At 38.2% G+C, this 13,547-nt stretch overlaps 1 protein-coding gene across 1 annotated transcript in view; it reads left to right on the top strand.

Annotated features, from left to right (window-relative positions):
• itfg1 (integrin alpha FG-GAP repeat containing 1) overlaps positions 1–13,547 on the top strand; it is a 188,503-nt gene that overhangs the window by 69,295 nt on the left and 105,661 nt on the right. The window contains exon 10 of the mRNA XM_088333947.1: positions 7,115–7,266. Within this exon, the coding sequence (XP_088190073.1) occupies positions 7,115–7,266 (152 nt within the window). The remainder of the gene's footprint in view (positions 1–7,114; positions 7,267–13,547) is intronic.

The following is a 13,547-nucleotide window of genomic DNA, read 5'->3' as shown; positions in this document are numbered from 1 at the left end:
TAAAGCCTCTGGGAATTATTTCATTATGATAAATCACCGCTAGATGGAAGGTGTGACTTTGATCAGCTCTCTGTCAATACACTTAGTGCTTTTTTTGGCTTCCTATTTTTACCGTATCACAATGCTTTCGCAAAAGAACACCAAATCAGTCATCTCACATTTGCCTAAAAGCATTTTGATTATCCTCAAGACTTTTAAAGAAATATTTTGTAAACTGATGAGTCAAAAATTGAACTTTTTGTAAGGTGCGCAGCCAGTTACATCTGGCGTAAACCTCTCACAGCTTTTGACAAAAGAACATGCATGGTGGTGGCAGTGTGATGGTCTGGGGCCGCTTTGCTGCTTCAGGACCAGGACAACTTGCTGTGCTTGACAGAATAAATAATTCTGTGGTTTACTATAAGTTTCGAAGGAGCGTCCGACCATCAGTATGTGCTCTCAAACTCAAGCGCTCTTGGATCATGCAGCAGAACATTTATTCCAAAAAATCCAGCGTTGGGAGATGCTCATTATCAATATTTGTAAACCGTTGATTTATGACATTGCTTGCAAAGGTGACCCGACTCGCTTTTAGTTACAGGGGGCATTTACTTTTTCACATAGGGCCAGATAAGTTTTGATTTTTCTTTTTCTTCCTTAATAAATGGAATAAACGTTTCCAAACTACATTTTGTATTTATTGTGTTAGATCTGCGTGATCTTAAAATTTGTTTGATGATCTGAAACCTTTGTGAGTAGTACAGTATATACTGTATGCAAAAAACACAGAAAGTAGGATATGTGAAAATACTTTTTTCACTGCACTCTATATCCTGCTGATTACCAGCAAAAAATGTTGTCCAATCAAATTTATTCTGAATCTAAGTCTAGGTAACAAAGCCCCCACCCCAACAAATTTCTTATCGTTGGAAATAACTGAATGTCCTATATGGAGCCCCAACGAAGGTAACACGATTGGAGGCACTAGATGGGAGATATTAAGACTTAGAAATATCCTCTACATAGGACAAATTTGAACTACTGGTAGTCAGGGGGATATAAAAAGAAATACTACAAAAGACAACTTTGGGGGGGTTGAACCTTTTATCCCAGTACACTTTATAGTGTGTAAATTACTGTTGTTTAGTGATGTTTGCACACAAATATCGATTTTATTTATATATATATATATATATATATATATATATATATATATATATATATATATATATATATATATGTAATTAGTGGGAAGCACGGCGGCTCAGTTGTTAGCTCGTGTGCGGCACAGTTTTAGGTCATGAGATCAAACCTACCTGTGTGGAGATTGCATGTTCTCCCTGTGCTTGCAGGGGTTTTCTACGGGCACTCAGGTTTCCTCCCACATTCCCAAAAACCTGCATATCAGGTCAATTGGCCGGTCCAAATTGTCCATAGGTTTGAATGAGTGAGTGAGTTGTGTGTCTCTGTGTGCCATGCAACTGTCAACCAGTTCAGCCCGAAGATAGCTGTGATGGGTTCCAGCACCCCCGTGACCCTACTGAGGATAAGCGGTGCAGATAATGAATGAACATATATATATATATATATATATATATATATATATATATATATATATATATATATATATATACACCCATTTTATCAAAAGTGAATACACCCTCAAGTAAAAGTTCTTAAAGTTCAATATTGTGTGTGGCCACCATGATTTTGCAGAAACACTTTAGTCCCCATGGAATTTGCTGTCTATTTAGATCAAACCGCACACCCTGAGTTACTATGATGTGATGAAATTGCCACTCCTCCATGATAGATAGATAGATAGATAGATACTTTATTCATCCCCGAAGGGAAATTCACATTTCCAGCAGCATCCCTGAGCTGAGAACAATACAATATTAAAGCAAAAAGAATACAATATACAAATACCCAGTGTGACGTGCAAATGCCCACTGTAGCGTGTTATATAGAATAATTAAATAGTGCTACACAGAATACATATTGCAATAAGATTCGGTAATATGCAATGTAGGTGGTGTGGTTTACTGTGGGCTTTTACTCTGCCGGGTAGAGTTAAAGAGCCTCATGGCATGAGGAAGAAAAGATCTCTTCATTCTGTCCGTAGTACAAGACAGTGACAGCAGTCTGTCGCTGAAACTGCTCTTCTGTCTGGAAATAATGCTGTGTAGTGGATGCGATGGATTGTCCATGATTGACCGCAGCTTTTCCAGTGCCCGTCTCTCAGCTACTGGTGTTAGGCTGTCCAGCTCTTTGCCCACAACAGAGCTCGCTTTCCTAGCCAGTTTATTGAGACGAGAGGCATCCTTCTTCTTGACGCTGCCTCCCCAACACGCTGTCGCATAGAAGAGGGCGCTTGCCACAACTGTCTCAAAGAATATTTTCAGGAGCTTTTTGCAGATTTTGAAGGAGGCCAGCCTTCTGAGGAAGTAAAGTCGGCTTTGCCCTTTCCTACATAGAGCTTCTGTGTTGGCAGTCCAGTCCAGTTTGTTGTGACTACATGACTGAGCCGGAGTATATTTCAGATTTTGTGATTCTCCACCTTACCTTTGAGGATACCCCAAAGATGTTCTATTGGATTTAGATCTGGAGACATGCTTGGCCAATTCATCCCATTTACCCTTAGCGCCTTTAGAAAAGCCTTGGTAATCTCTGTTATTGTATTTGGGATCATTGTCAGGCTGAAACATTGCCCTGCGACCCAGTTCCCAGAGGGAGGGCATCATTCTCTGCTTCAGTATTTCACAGTACATTCTTGATTTTGTTTTTGCCTTAATGAAATGAAACACCCTAATTCCATTTGCACTCCTGTAGCCCCAAACCACGACATTCCTCAACACCATGCTTGACTTGAGCCACAACATAAACATGTGTGTACTCATCACCTGATTGCCACCAAATGTAATCTTTGTCTCATCAGAACAGATGATATATTTCCAGTTAGCCATGGCCTTTGTTTAACATACTTCTTTTCATTGTGCCAAAACAATGTTTCTTCAGTGATGTTCTATAAATCATTCTAATGAAATCCTTGCAAAAATGTGAGAAGTGTACTCATTTTTGTGACATACTGTAGTCCAAATTTGATTTTCTCACTTATACCAGAAAACACGATTAAGTGATGGTTACCATCAACTCAAAAAAATCTAAATTTGAGTCTTTTTATAGAGATTCATTGATTCCAGTTTAGGCAACAATGGAAAAGGTTTTACTGTGTGGGTTTTTGAAACAGCAATTACTACAACTTTTAGAATAAAGTTCAATTCTTTCTTTCTCCTTTTTTGTGTAAAACTTCCTTGACGGACTGCATAACAAGTGTTGTTATTCCCATCATTTCAAGTGCATTGGACCGGATTATTGCCTGCATGTAAACATACTCTGCGGTCGACCAGGCTCCAGTAGGATATAATTAATGGCAATGATTTGCTGTCACTCTAAATATGTAACCTTATTCCAAATAATTCTACACAACATCAATCATATTTACCTCTCATTTCAATCCTTAGATCTTTGGAGTCCCAGTGATATTAAAAGAGTTGTTTGCATCAATCGAATTGATAGGAAAGTCCCTCAAGGGGAAACCCACCATATGTTCATCATGTTGAGGTCTCACTAAATGAAAACAATGTTCTAGCCTTTTATTATTTAGAGTTGGGACTGCTGAGGACATCTGTATTATTTACATGTCTTCTTTAAAGCTGCAAACACCTGCTAACATGATTGCTAATACATTCGCAGCTCTCAAGACATTTTCCTGTTAGTTAACTTTGTTAGCTGCACTTGAGGTGAGCATCTTTACAGTGGATCTCATCGCACCTGCTCTCTGTTTAACATTCATGAATACTTTATGCCCAGTAGCATCTGGCTACGCACATTGCTTGGCCACGCACACACATAGCAAGGTCTAAATTGATCTTTCATTGTCGTTTTAAGTCTCATTAAATCTAGGCTAAATGGTGTGTGCCGGGACAGTGCTCAGCATCAAGTGTTTGATTTATCGGCCGTAATCGCACAAGTGTGCCTGTCTTCCTATACTCAAACCTTCTTATTCTTGTTCCAGTTGTCGTTTGTGAAGCAAAACCAGTGCTCTAATGTGTTTTGTTAAAATCAAGAGTCTTATAATCATTGTTATTTACTTTTGAAAAAGAGTGATAAAGATTTTTATCTATTTCCTGTGTCATGTTATGATTGCATTTTAACCTAAGCCGAGATGGAGAATATTTTTTTCTGTGTATTTTCTCAAGTTTTAGTTCAAAATAATTTCCAATTTTAAAGAATTATCGATGAAGCAAATAATCGATTATTAAAATATTTTGTTGTTGTAGTCCAAGCTTGTGTTTGACAATTCCTGGATTTAGATACATCTTTAAAGTACTATTAGGTGGATAATAAGACACAAAACGTCCCATTTCCCCTCACATGAAAACTTGCACTTTGCATGTCATTCAATCCATTACCCACTGGCTAATTGTAGCACTCGCCACGAAATAAGGGGAGCTTGTCACTTATTGAATGCTCTTAATGTGAAACTTTCATCTGCTGTTTAAAATGGCTTCATGTACTTATCTAACCCCCGTCTGTGAACTGGAAATCATAGGAATCGAGAGGTGATGATACAGCAGAGGTGTCATTTAAGGACATTTATTTTTTGCAGTTACTTTTTACTGTACCACTTATGTTGTCACTCAGATGCTCTATAACGGTGTTTTTCAACCTTTTTTGAGCCTGAGCATGTTTTTTACATTGGAAAAATTTTGCGGCACAACACTAGACTTTGTCCGATGGAGCGACGCAAACCACCTGCACCTAAACACCACCAAGACCAGAGAGATGGTGGTGGACTTCAGGAGAACCAGAACTCACCCGGTTCCTGTAACCATCAAGGGAGAATGTGTAGAATTTGTCCAGACCTACAAATACCTGGGTGTGCAGCTGGACAACAAACTGGACTGGACTGCCAACACAGAAGCTCTATGTAGGAAAGGGCAAAGCCGACTTTACTTCCTCAGAAGGCTGGCCTCCTTCAACATCTGCAAAAAGCTCCTGAAAATATTCTATGAGACAGTAGTGGCAAGCGCCCTCTTCTATGCGGCAGCGTGTTGGGGAGGCAGCATCAAGAAGAAGGATGCCTCTCGTCTCAATAAACTGGCTACGAAAGCGAGCTCTGTTGTGGGCAAAGAGCTGGACAGCCTAACAACAGCAGCTGAGAGACAGGCACTGAAAAAGCTGAGGTCAATCATGGACAATCCATCGCATCCGCTTCACAGCATTATCTCCGGACAGAAGAGCAGTTTCAGTGACAGACTGCTGTCACTGTCTTGTACTACGGACAGACTGAAGAGTTCTTTTCTTCCTCATGCCATGAGGCTCTTTAACTCCACCCGGCAGAGTAAAGGCCCACATTAAACCACACCACCTACATTGGATCTTACTGCATTATGTGTAGCACTATTTAGTTAATCTATATAACATGCTAAAGTGGGCATTTGCACGTCACACTGGGTATTTGTATATTGTTTTCTTTTGGCTTTATTATTGTATTGTTCTCAGCTCAGGGATGCTGCTGGAAATGTGAATTTCCCTTAGGGGATGAATAAAGTATCTATCTATCTATCTATCTATATAATGACACTGAACAGTATGCTTAATTCCAATATAATTTATAATACCCCCGGTTTTTACAGCACAGACACTCGACAATGACATATTTGCTGACAATGTTTCATAAATGTTTTACAAAATCTAAAATTTTAAAAAGTGACATTAGATAATTTCTCACGGCACACCTGACGATCTCCCACGGCACACAGTGTGTCACGGCACAGTAGTTGAAAATCACTGCTCTATTGTACTACTGGAGCACAGAGTTGGCTACGTCAATGTCTGCACAAAAAGATCCCTTCTTCTTAAAAAGTTACGAAACAAGTCACATTCCACGGCACACATTGGTGTTCTAATCTGTAAGAAGGGGATGAAAAAAAAAAATACTTTAAGCGCAAGGTCAAGATGAAACAGGCCGTTTTTTTTTAGTTGGTTTCTAAATTCAAAATTTGAGCCTGGTTTTAAATTACTCAATAGTTTGGGTTCTGGATGCTTTCAAAAAATTCTGATTGAAAATCAACATTGTTGGGCTCTGAGATCTGCAAGTCAAAATTGTACCATATGTTGCTAAGTTGCATCCTTCATAAAATAAAATAGAATGGAATTGACTTTATTTTCATTGAATACAACGTTGTGTACTAGAATAAACATGTAATAAAATACTTCAAAAGTAAAGAAAACGTAATAAAGATGGCTCGGGGAAAGAAACTTTCTCTGAGCCTGTTAGTCTTTGGATAAAGGGACGTGGTCAGGAGAGGTGTCAGCCAGGGTGAAAGCACTCCTTAATGTTGTCAGGTCTGTTATGGAATCAAGAGCCAGCAATGCAGAGAACAGCAGGTTCTCCTGTCTGTGGCTGTGCACCCAGCATACCAGCGCTTATGCACTTAGTCATTATGCTCCCTATTCTGTAGAAGGACACCAACTGCTTCTTTATATGTGTATGTAAAATATAATTGTTGATGTGCATGAGCTCTGAAAATGTTCATAGTGAATCTTGTCGGAAACTGGATGACACGAATTAAAAGTTTGTTTCCTACCTAAAATGATGGTGAAGCACGGCGTCCAACTTAATTGAAGTGATTTTTTTGGGAATATTCACTCTAAACTACTCCTACTTCTTCTCACAAATCTGTGAAAATATATATTTTCTATATATAGAAAATATATATAGAAAATATATATTTATGTTATTGTTTCTTTGCTTTTGCACATCTTTGCTGCCATCTTCATTGCACAATTTTTCATTGCACTGTTTTCTGATACACCTTATTGCAAATATTGCCTATATTCCAACATTTTCTTGAAAATATTTTATTACATGATTATCCTCAAATGTGTGTTATCCTATAAACAAATATACACTACTTTTTAATAATAGGCAATAAAGACAACTCTATTATGTATGTAAAAAGAAAATGTGGTTTCGTACAAGAGAGCAACATGAAAATATGTCTATTTTTTTGTGGTAAATCGAATTGATAATTGTTTTTTTTTTTTCTTCCATTGTTTGAAAAAGTGGGTCCCCGTGCTGTCCGACTTCCAACAGAGAGGCACTGTGTGGAGCTTTGTTCCAGGGAAGCCTAGCCAACCTTTGTCCTTACACCTGGGGGACTACAACCTGGACGGCTTCCCCGACGCCCTGGTTGTCCTTCGCAACACCAGCGGCAGGTAGGACTGTCGTGAAAACTCACCTCCAGATAACAGCAGTTGACGTATCATCCATCATGTTTCATAATGCATTGCTTTTATGGGCAAAATATGTCCAGTGAATGGATTACATGGACATTTGATGCATTTAGTGATGATCGGATCATCTATGTTGCGGTATTTTTTTTTAATATCCAGGCATACAGCAGTTTAGTGGAAAAAAGAGGCTTTTATAGGTGCTTGAAATCCTTGAATTTATTTTAATTTTATAGTTGTTTTCAAGGATTGAAAATGGCTTGAGTTTTGGTTGAAGTGCTTGTAAATGCTTGAAACTGTTGCCATGTTTATGAACAAGTCTGTTTCTAAATGACGCTGCCACTCCTGCAATTCTTCTTACCACGTGATTAACCTCAGCTTGCATTAGTTTGTATGACCATGTCCTATGAAGCGTCATCACCCCCTATAGGTCAAGTTCAAGAGGACAGGTGCAGTATACACCTAAACAGGACACTGTGAAAGGTTTATTAGTGCAAGGATTACGTATCAATTAGGGGCATAGTGTTCCCAATCCGTCAACTGAAGATTTAAACTACATATGTCATTTTCACCCAACACTTATATGGGGAGAGATTTGTCTAAAAACAAATGTATTTGCGAATTACTCAAAATCTAAAAATCATATGTCTTGAGGAATGCACACATAGGATTAAAAATTGCTTAAATAAATTGAAGATATACTTGTGGCTCTGCAAAATAAATGATTCACATTGTTTTTTGTGCTTGAATTTGGCCATGAAAAAGGTGCACGAACCCTGTTAAACTATATGTACAGTGAGGCTGGTCTTACTCGATTTCTAATACGTTTTATGGCCGTTGCCACATCTCAACATTAATTCTATCAGTGTTAGCAGGACCCTACACATTATTGAAAGAAGGCAGCTAAGGTGAGTGTGATCTTCAGCATGCAGACATAGACTGATGATAAGAAAGCCCTTTTAAAAGTCATTACGCTATGTGCCTAGACATACACATGGTAGACACCAGTGTGTCTGTTTGCGTGTCCGCGTGTGTGTATTGAAAGACCTATATGGATTATTTGAAGAGATGAAGATAAGATCTTGAAGAGGTCAGAGTGTGATCTTTGATGCATACTGATTGGTGTGTGTACAGCGTATGTGTTGTGTGGCAGTTGCCATAGACTGAAAGATAGCGGGTAAAAGCCTCAAAAGTCATACACACACACACACACACACTTGAACCCTATGCTCTGGGCAAAGCCGCATATAATCATCGCTAAGTCCCGTCTGGCTTAACCCTTGAAGGACACCCCACCCCTGCCACAGAGAAATGACTAGGGTCTCACCAACACTAATCGCACAAGCAGCTCCAGCTTCCTCTTCCATTTCTCCCTACGTTAGGAAACCCGTGGTGTGATAATCCGCAAGCAGCAAACATCACATACTGTGGGGTGAGGGAAATCTCTTTTTCTGTGGAATTTTATGGAAAAACCTCAATAGACGATAAAAGTATTATGAAAGGGACTCTAAATGTAAATTTTAATTGAATTATATTTATAAACCAGGGATTCCTAATTGATGAAACCCACACTTGATTTTTTTTCAGTTAATCTGTCTAGGAACTTTTAATTTACGACTATAATAAAACACGTTGTATTAATTTGTCTATGTCAGCGACATATTGGAATCCCAGATTAGTCTACTTCAAATAGATTAAACAAATCATAATTTGACCTTCCTCTAAAAATATCTCATCATAATTGTGCCCAGTAGTCCATTTTGACCTGTCGTTCATTTTCTCTGAAGAAAAAAAATGTAAACCAGACCTCAAACTATATTAGTTATGGTTGTTTAAAAGCGTATGGGCAAGTTGTTCTAATGCGCACGGCAACTACAAAAAAAAAAATCGCTTTGAAACTCTTCCAAAAAAATATCTGTGACTAATATTGTAACGTTTCTTTTATAATTACCAAAGGAAAAATAGTTTCGTTTCAGAAAAAAAAAACATTCCGCTCTCTGCGTCATAATCATATGCTAGAACGTATTATCAAGTATGTTTACAGCAGGCAATAATGCGATTGGAAATGGAATCTTGACAGTAGAATGTGACCAATGTGACTCTGAGCTACCTCTAAGGAAGGACAGTTTCCTTCTACGTATGGTGAAAACTAACATCACAATACAATACACATTGAGACCATGTGCCAATATTTTAGCGAAAACAAAGTGCATAAACTTTACATCTGTCGGAACTCAGTAGCCTAGATGGTAGTGTGCCCGCTTTGAGACTGGGAGGTCGCTGGTTCGCGCCTCGGCCGAGACATACCTAATTGGTATAATGGCGGCGCCCTCTGTTGGCTGCGGCTGCATCGACTCGCTACAACGGGTCAGGTGTATCGACATTTCGTTCTGTGTACATTGTTACAAAGAATGACAATACAAAGGAAATTATTATTATTAATTATACTATTACAAGCTACTGTTGTTTTTACAACATTTAAATACTTGCGGCATTGCCAGGTTAATCCATCAATATGGACATAGATTGACTGGACATGGAACCGCCATGTCCGACACTGTGTGGACATGGAACCGCCATGTCCGACATTGTGTGAGTCTGAGCTTAGTTCAATCTTGCAGAACAGTATGCGGGAAACCCTGAAGTAGTATTACTTTGCTTTATTTTTTAACTTAAAAGCTCAATTAAACACTTAATTTCAATGTAAAACACTTCTTAGTGAACTAGCATTCATTTTTAAACTTGTGCCATATTTTAAACATAGAAAAATAGTTATTAAAGAATAGCAAATGCCTTAAGGGACCACACAGCCAGTATTCATCCATTATCTGCACCGCTTATCCTCAGTAGGGTCGCGTGGGTGCTGGAGCCCATCCCAGCATTCTTCGGGCATTCGGCAAGGGACACCCTGAACTGGTTGCCAGCCAGTCGCAGGGCACACAGAGACAGACAAGTCACTCGCTCATTCACACCTAGGAACAATTGAAACCGGCCAATTAACCTGACATGCATGTCTTTGGAATATGGGAAGAAACCGTAGTGCCCGTAGGAAACCCACATGAGCACGGGGAGAACATGCAAACCCCGCACAGGAAGGCTGGTAGCTGGAGTTGATCCCACGATCTTAGAACTATGCTGCAGATGCGCTAACCACTCAGCCGCCACAGCCAGTATTCTGATTATGTAAAACCCAAAAAGCACGCACAATAATCCATTTAAGGCCTTGTTCTGAATGAGAGTATTTCGATTGCAATCTGGGAAATTTTCTGCCCTAAAGAGCACTGTGGGGCTTGTCGTACACAGACAAATGGCACATGCAACCTCTGCTTACTTGCTAAAAAAAAAAAAAAGTGTCACGTTGTATTGTTTGATTTCTCTAGGACATTTCAAGCTTATGTTTTGCCCACACCCACATTACAAATATGCCACAGGTGTATCCATCTTTATAATGCATGCGCAAACGCTGTCACAGATGTCTCTATTCTCTTATAGTGTAATTATATGCTTTTGTTTCAGTGTAACTATGCTTTTGGTTAGCCACATCTAAACAAATCTTGTAAGAACATGGGGTGCAGCAATGGAGCTGAGTTTTAAAGCATTGAAGAAACCAACACGGTACTTTGTTCAGTTTGGTGAGTGACATGAATGAAATTATCCTTGATTAAATGGCGTGACTGCTGCTATGCCTTTGTTGGGGTTAATATTTCTTTAGTTATATAATTGATTCATTCAAATCGCTACAGAAATCCAATATTTACTTTTCCAAACAGATTATTGCCTGCATGTAAACAGAGTGTCTATAATTAAATTGTCAAATAAAATAATGACAGCACTTGCATGATTAGATTTTCAGTAAGTAACCCTTATTGTAAAGTTTTTGGACGCCATATTACATTTTTGGATATCTTTGTTGGAATTGATTATCATTTCAAGATTTGGGTCAACTTATGGAATTGTATGCTTTGGAGAAATGAGGAAGGAATTATTTTAAATACCTGGCTTAGCATTAAAGGCTCAGCCAATGAATCTTTTTGGAGTATCCTGAAATTCACTGTTTTGGCTATTGCAATAAATGTGGAGATGATAGTCACCAAAGATAACCCTTGCATTATTTATGGTGGAGATTGTATCAGTATGTTCTCTCCTGCCATTTATGATTTCCTCCCAGGCCAATATTTAGACAGCACACACTTAAATCCAACCTCTCTTGCGCTTGAAGCCTTTTCATCTTCCTCTGGTTATTTTTAGCAGCTTTCACGATTACTTGCCATCATAAAGAAACACTGCTTTGTAATTGATGGCATTTAGAGATGAAAGGTGTACTGGATTATTGAAGCATCCATGCATACTTGATTGTATAATGATATTTTATCACTGCTCCATTTCATTTTGGGCTGTTAGGTTTCCAGGACCAAAATTACCCTTGTGATTGAGTTTAACTCAATGCACCATTCTGGATTATTTTTAGAAACTTGTTTGACGACGATCCTTTTTTGTCTCGTGCGAGCCTATTACTTGAATTTTTTTTGTCTTTGCCAGCAAAACATTTTAGCAATGAAATAGAATCACTACTTCACCAGTCTGCTGTTTTTTTGTAATTTTTGGGGGGGGGGTTTGTGAAAAGAAAAATCAATGTATACAAAGTTCATTGAGAGTTTCAGTCAGCATGTAAATTAATTGCTGCTCATTAGTGGGTAACCTTCTTGACCCAAAGTGCCATAAAATCGTTATATATATATATATATAATTTTTTTTTCATTTTTAATAGAGCCACACCAAATGTTACAAAACCACCCAACCCGGTCTCCAGACAAAAGTTAATTCTTCAGCACATTTTATTTCACTGCATCACATTTGATAACATTTATAAAATAATAATGCCATAGCTTTTGTTACATATCATAATAAATATTTTACTTAAAATTTTTCTTACAACCGCAGTAACATAAGAGTGTTGAGGCTCATTTTAACCATCATTTTTGTCCTAAATAATGGTTTCAAAACAAGGTGTGAGCAGAGTTCTTTAGTAAAAATGTCACCAAATATTGCAAACAAGAAGGATACAGACCAATTTGGATAGAGAGAAGCAAGTGCATGCCTTGTGTGTGCAAAGCTCTGCCGATCTCTACCGCACACCAAATCAAATTGCTCTGGGTGCTTAGCTGGCATTTACACTTTGTTCTGTGGGTTTTCATCCTTAAGTGTCTCAACAGTTAACATACATTGTTTAATGAAGTTCAATAAAAAGGATCTAAGGCGAAGTACAGCTAAAACGGAGTATCGTGGTGTGACACCAAGATAGTAAACCTTACTTGTGACTGTGCCCTATATATGCTGTATCGAACCAGTAGTTATTGTAGGATTGATGTGGCTTCGCATGTGCAAATATCAATTTCACAGTTTTCATTTTGACTCTGAGAAGAGTTAACAGAAGCCCAATTGTATTTCCAAGACAGATTTACTGGTAAAATGAGCACTATCTGGCTCGTAAGCCAGGGGTTCTGTACCCATCGTCTAAAGGAACACTTCAACTTTACCTTTATTTTCTGTACCTTTAATAATTACAATTGGATTTCCCTCTCTTTGCTCAGCTCATTTACACATTAACAACGTTGATATTTATTCAATTTATGGATTTACTAATTTAGGTTAATGAATTCTAGCTGTGCATTACATGAAATCACGGTAAATGAAAGTCCCGTTTTCCATTCCTCTCAGACAAAAATTTGCACATCAGATGTAGCACTAGCGTTTGTTCACTTGTGATTGTTCAACAGAACTCCCAAGAGCAAGCCCAAGTATGCATCGGTACAGCTAATTTCAGATTTCAGATAAAAATGATCCTAGTCTTGAAAATAAGAAGTACATATGATATTGCAACCATGACGTTTCCTCATAGAAAATGTGTATATCTATTGATCTGTTACAAACATATATATATATATATATATATATATATATATATATATATAACCTGAAAACTGAAAAAGTTAGACATGTATGTTGAATGTGAATCTGTTCCAAGCCCCGCAAAAGTAAAAAAAATATATATATATGATGCCAAGAGTAAAGCATGTTGGTGCCATTGTTATGGTCTGAGGCAGACATGGGGACTTGAGACTTAGTGACTTGGACTCGAGTCGACTCGAGTCGCTGTTTTTATGACTTGTGACTTGACTTGGACTTGGCAATCTAAGACTCGGGACTTGACTTGTGACTTGACTTGCCCAAGAAAAAAATACTTGGGACTTACTTGGGACTTGAAG

The sequence above is a fragment of the Urocampus carinirostris genome, chromosome 4 (assembly GCF_059441175.1).
Source record: "Urocampus carinirostris isolate Australia breed hairy pipefish chromosome 4, RoL_Ucar_1.0, whole genome shotgun sequence".
NCBI lineage: Eukaryota > Metazoa > Chordata > Actinopteri > Syngnathiformes > Syngnathidae > Urocampus > Urocampus carinirostris.
The sequence above is the reverse complement of the archived record's forward strand: the minus strand, read 5'-3'. Positions and strand labels throughout refer to the sequence as shown.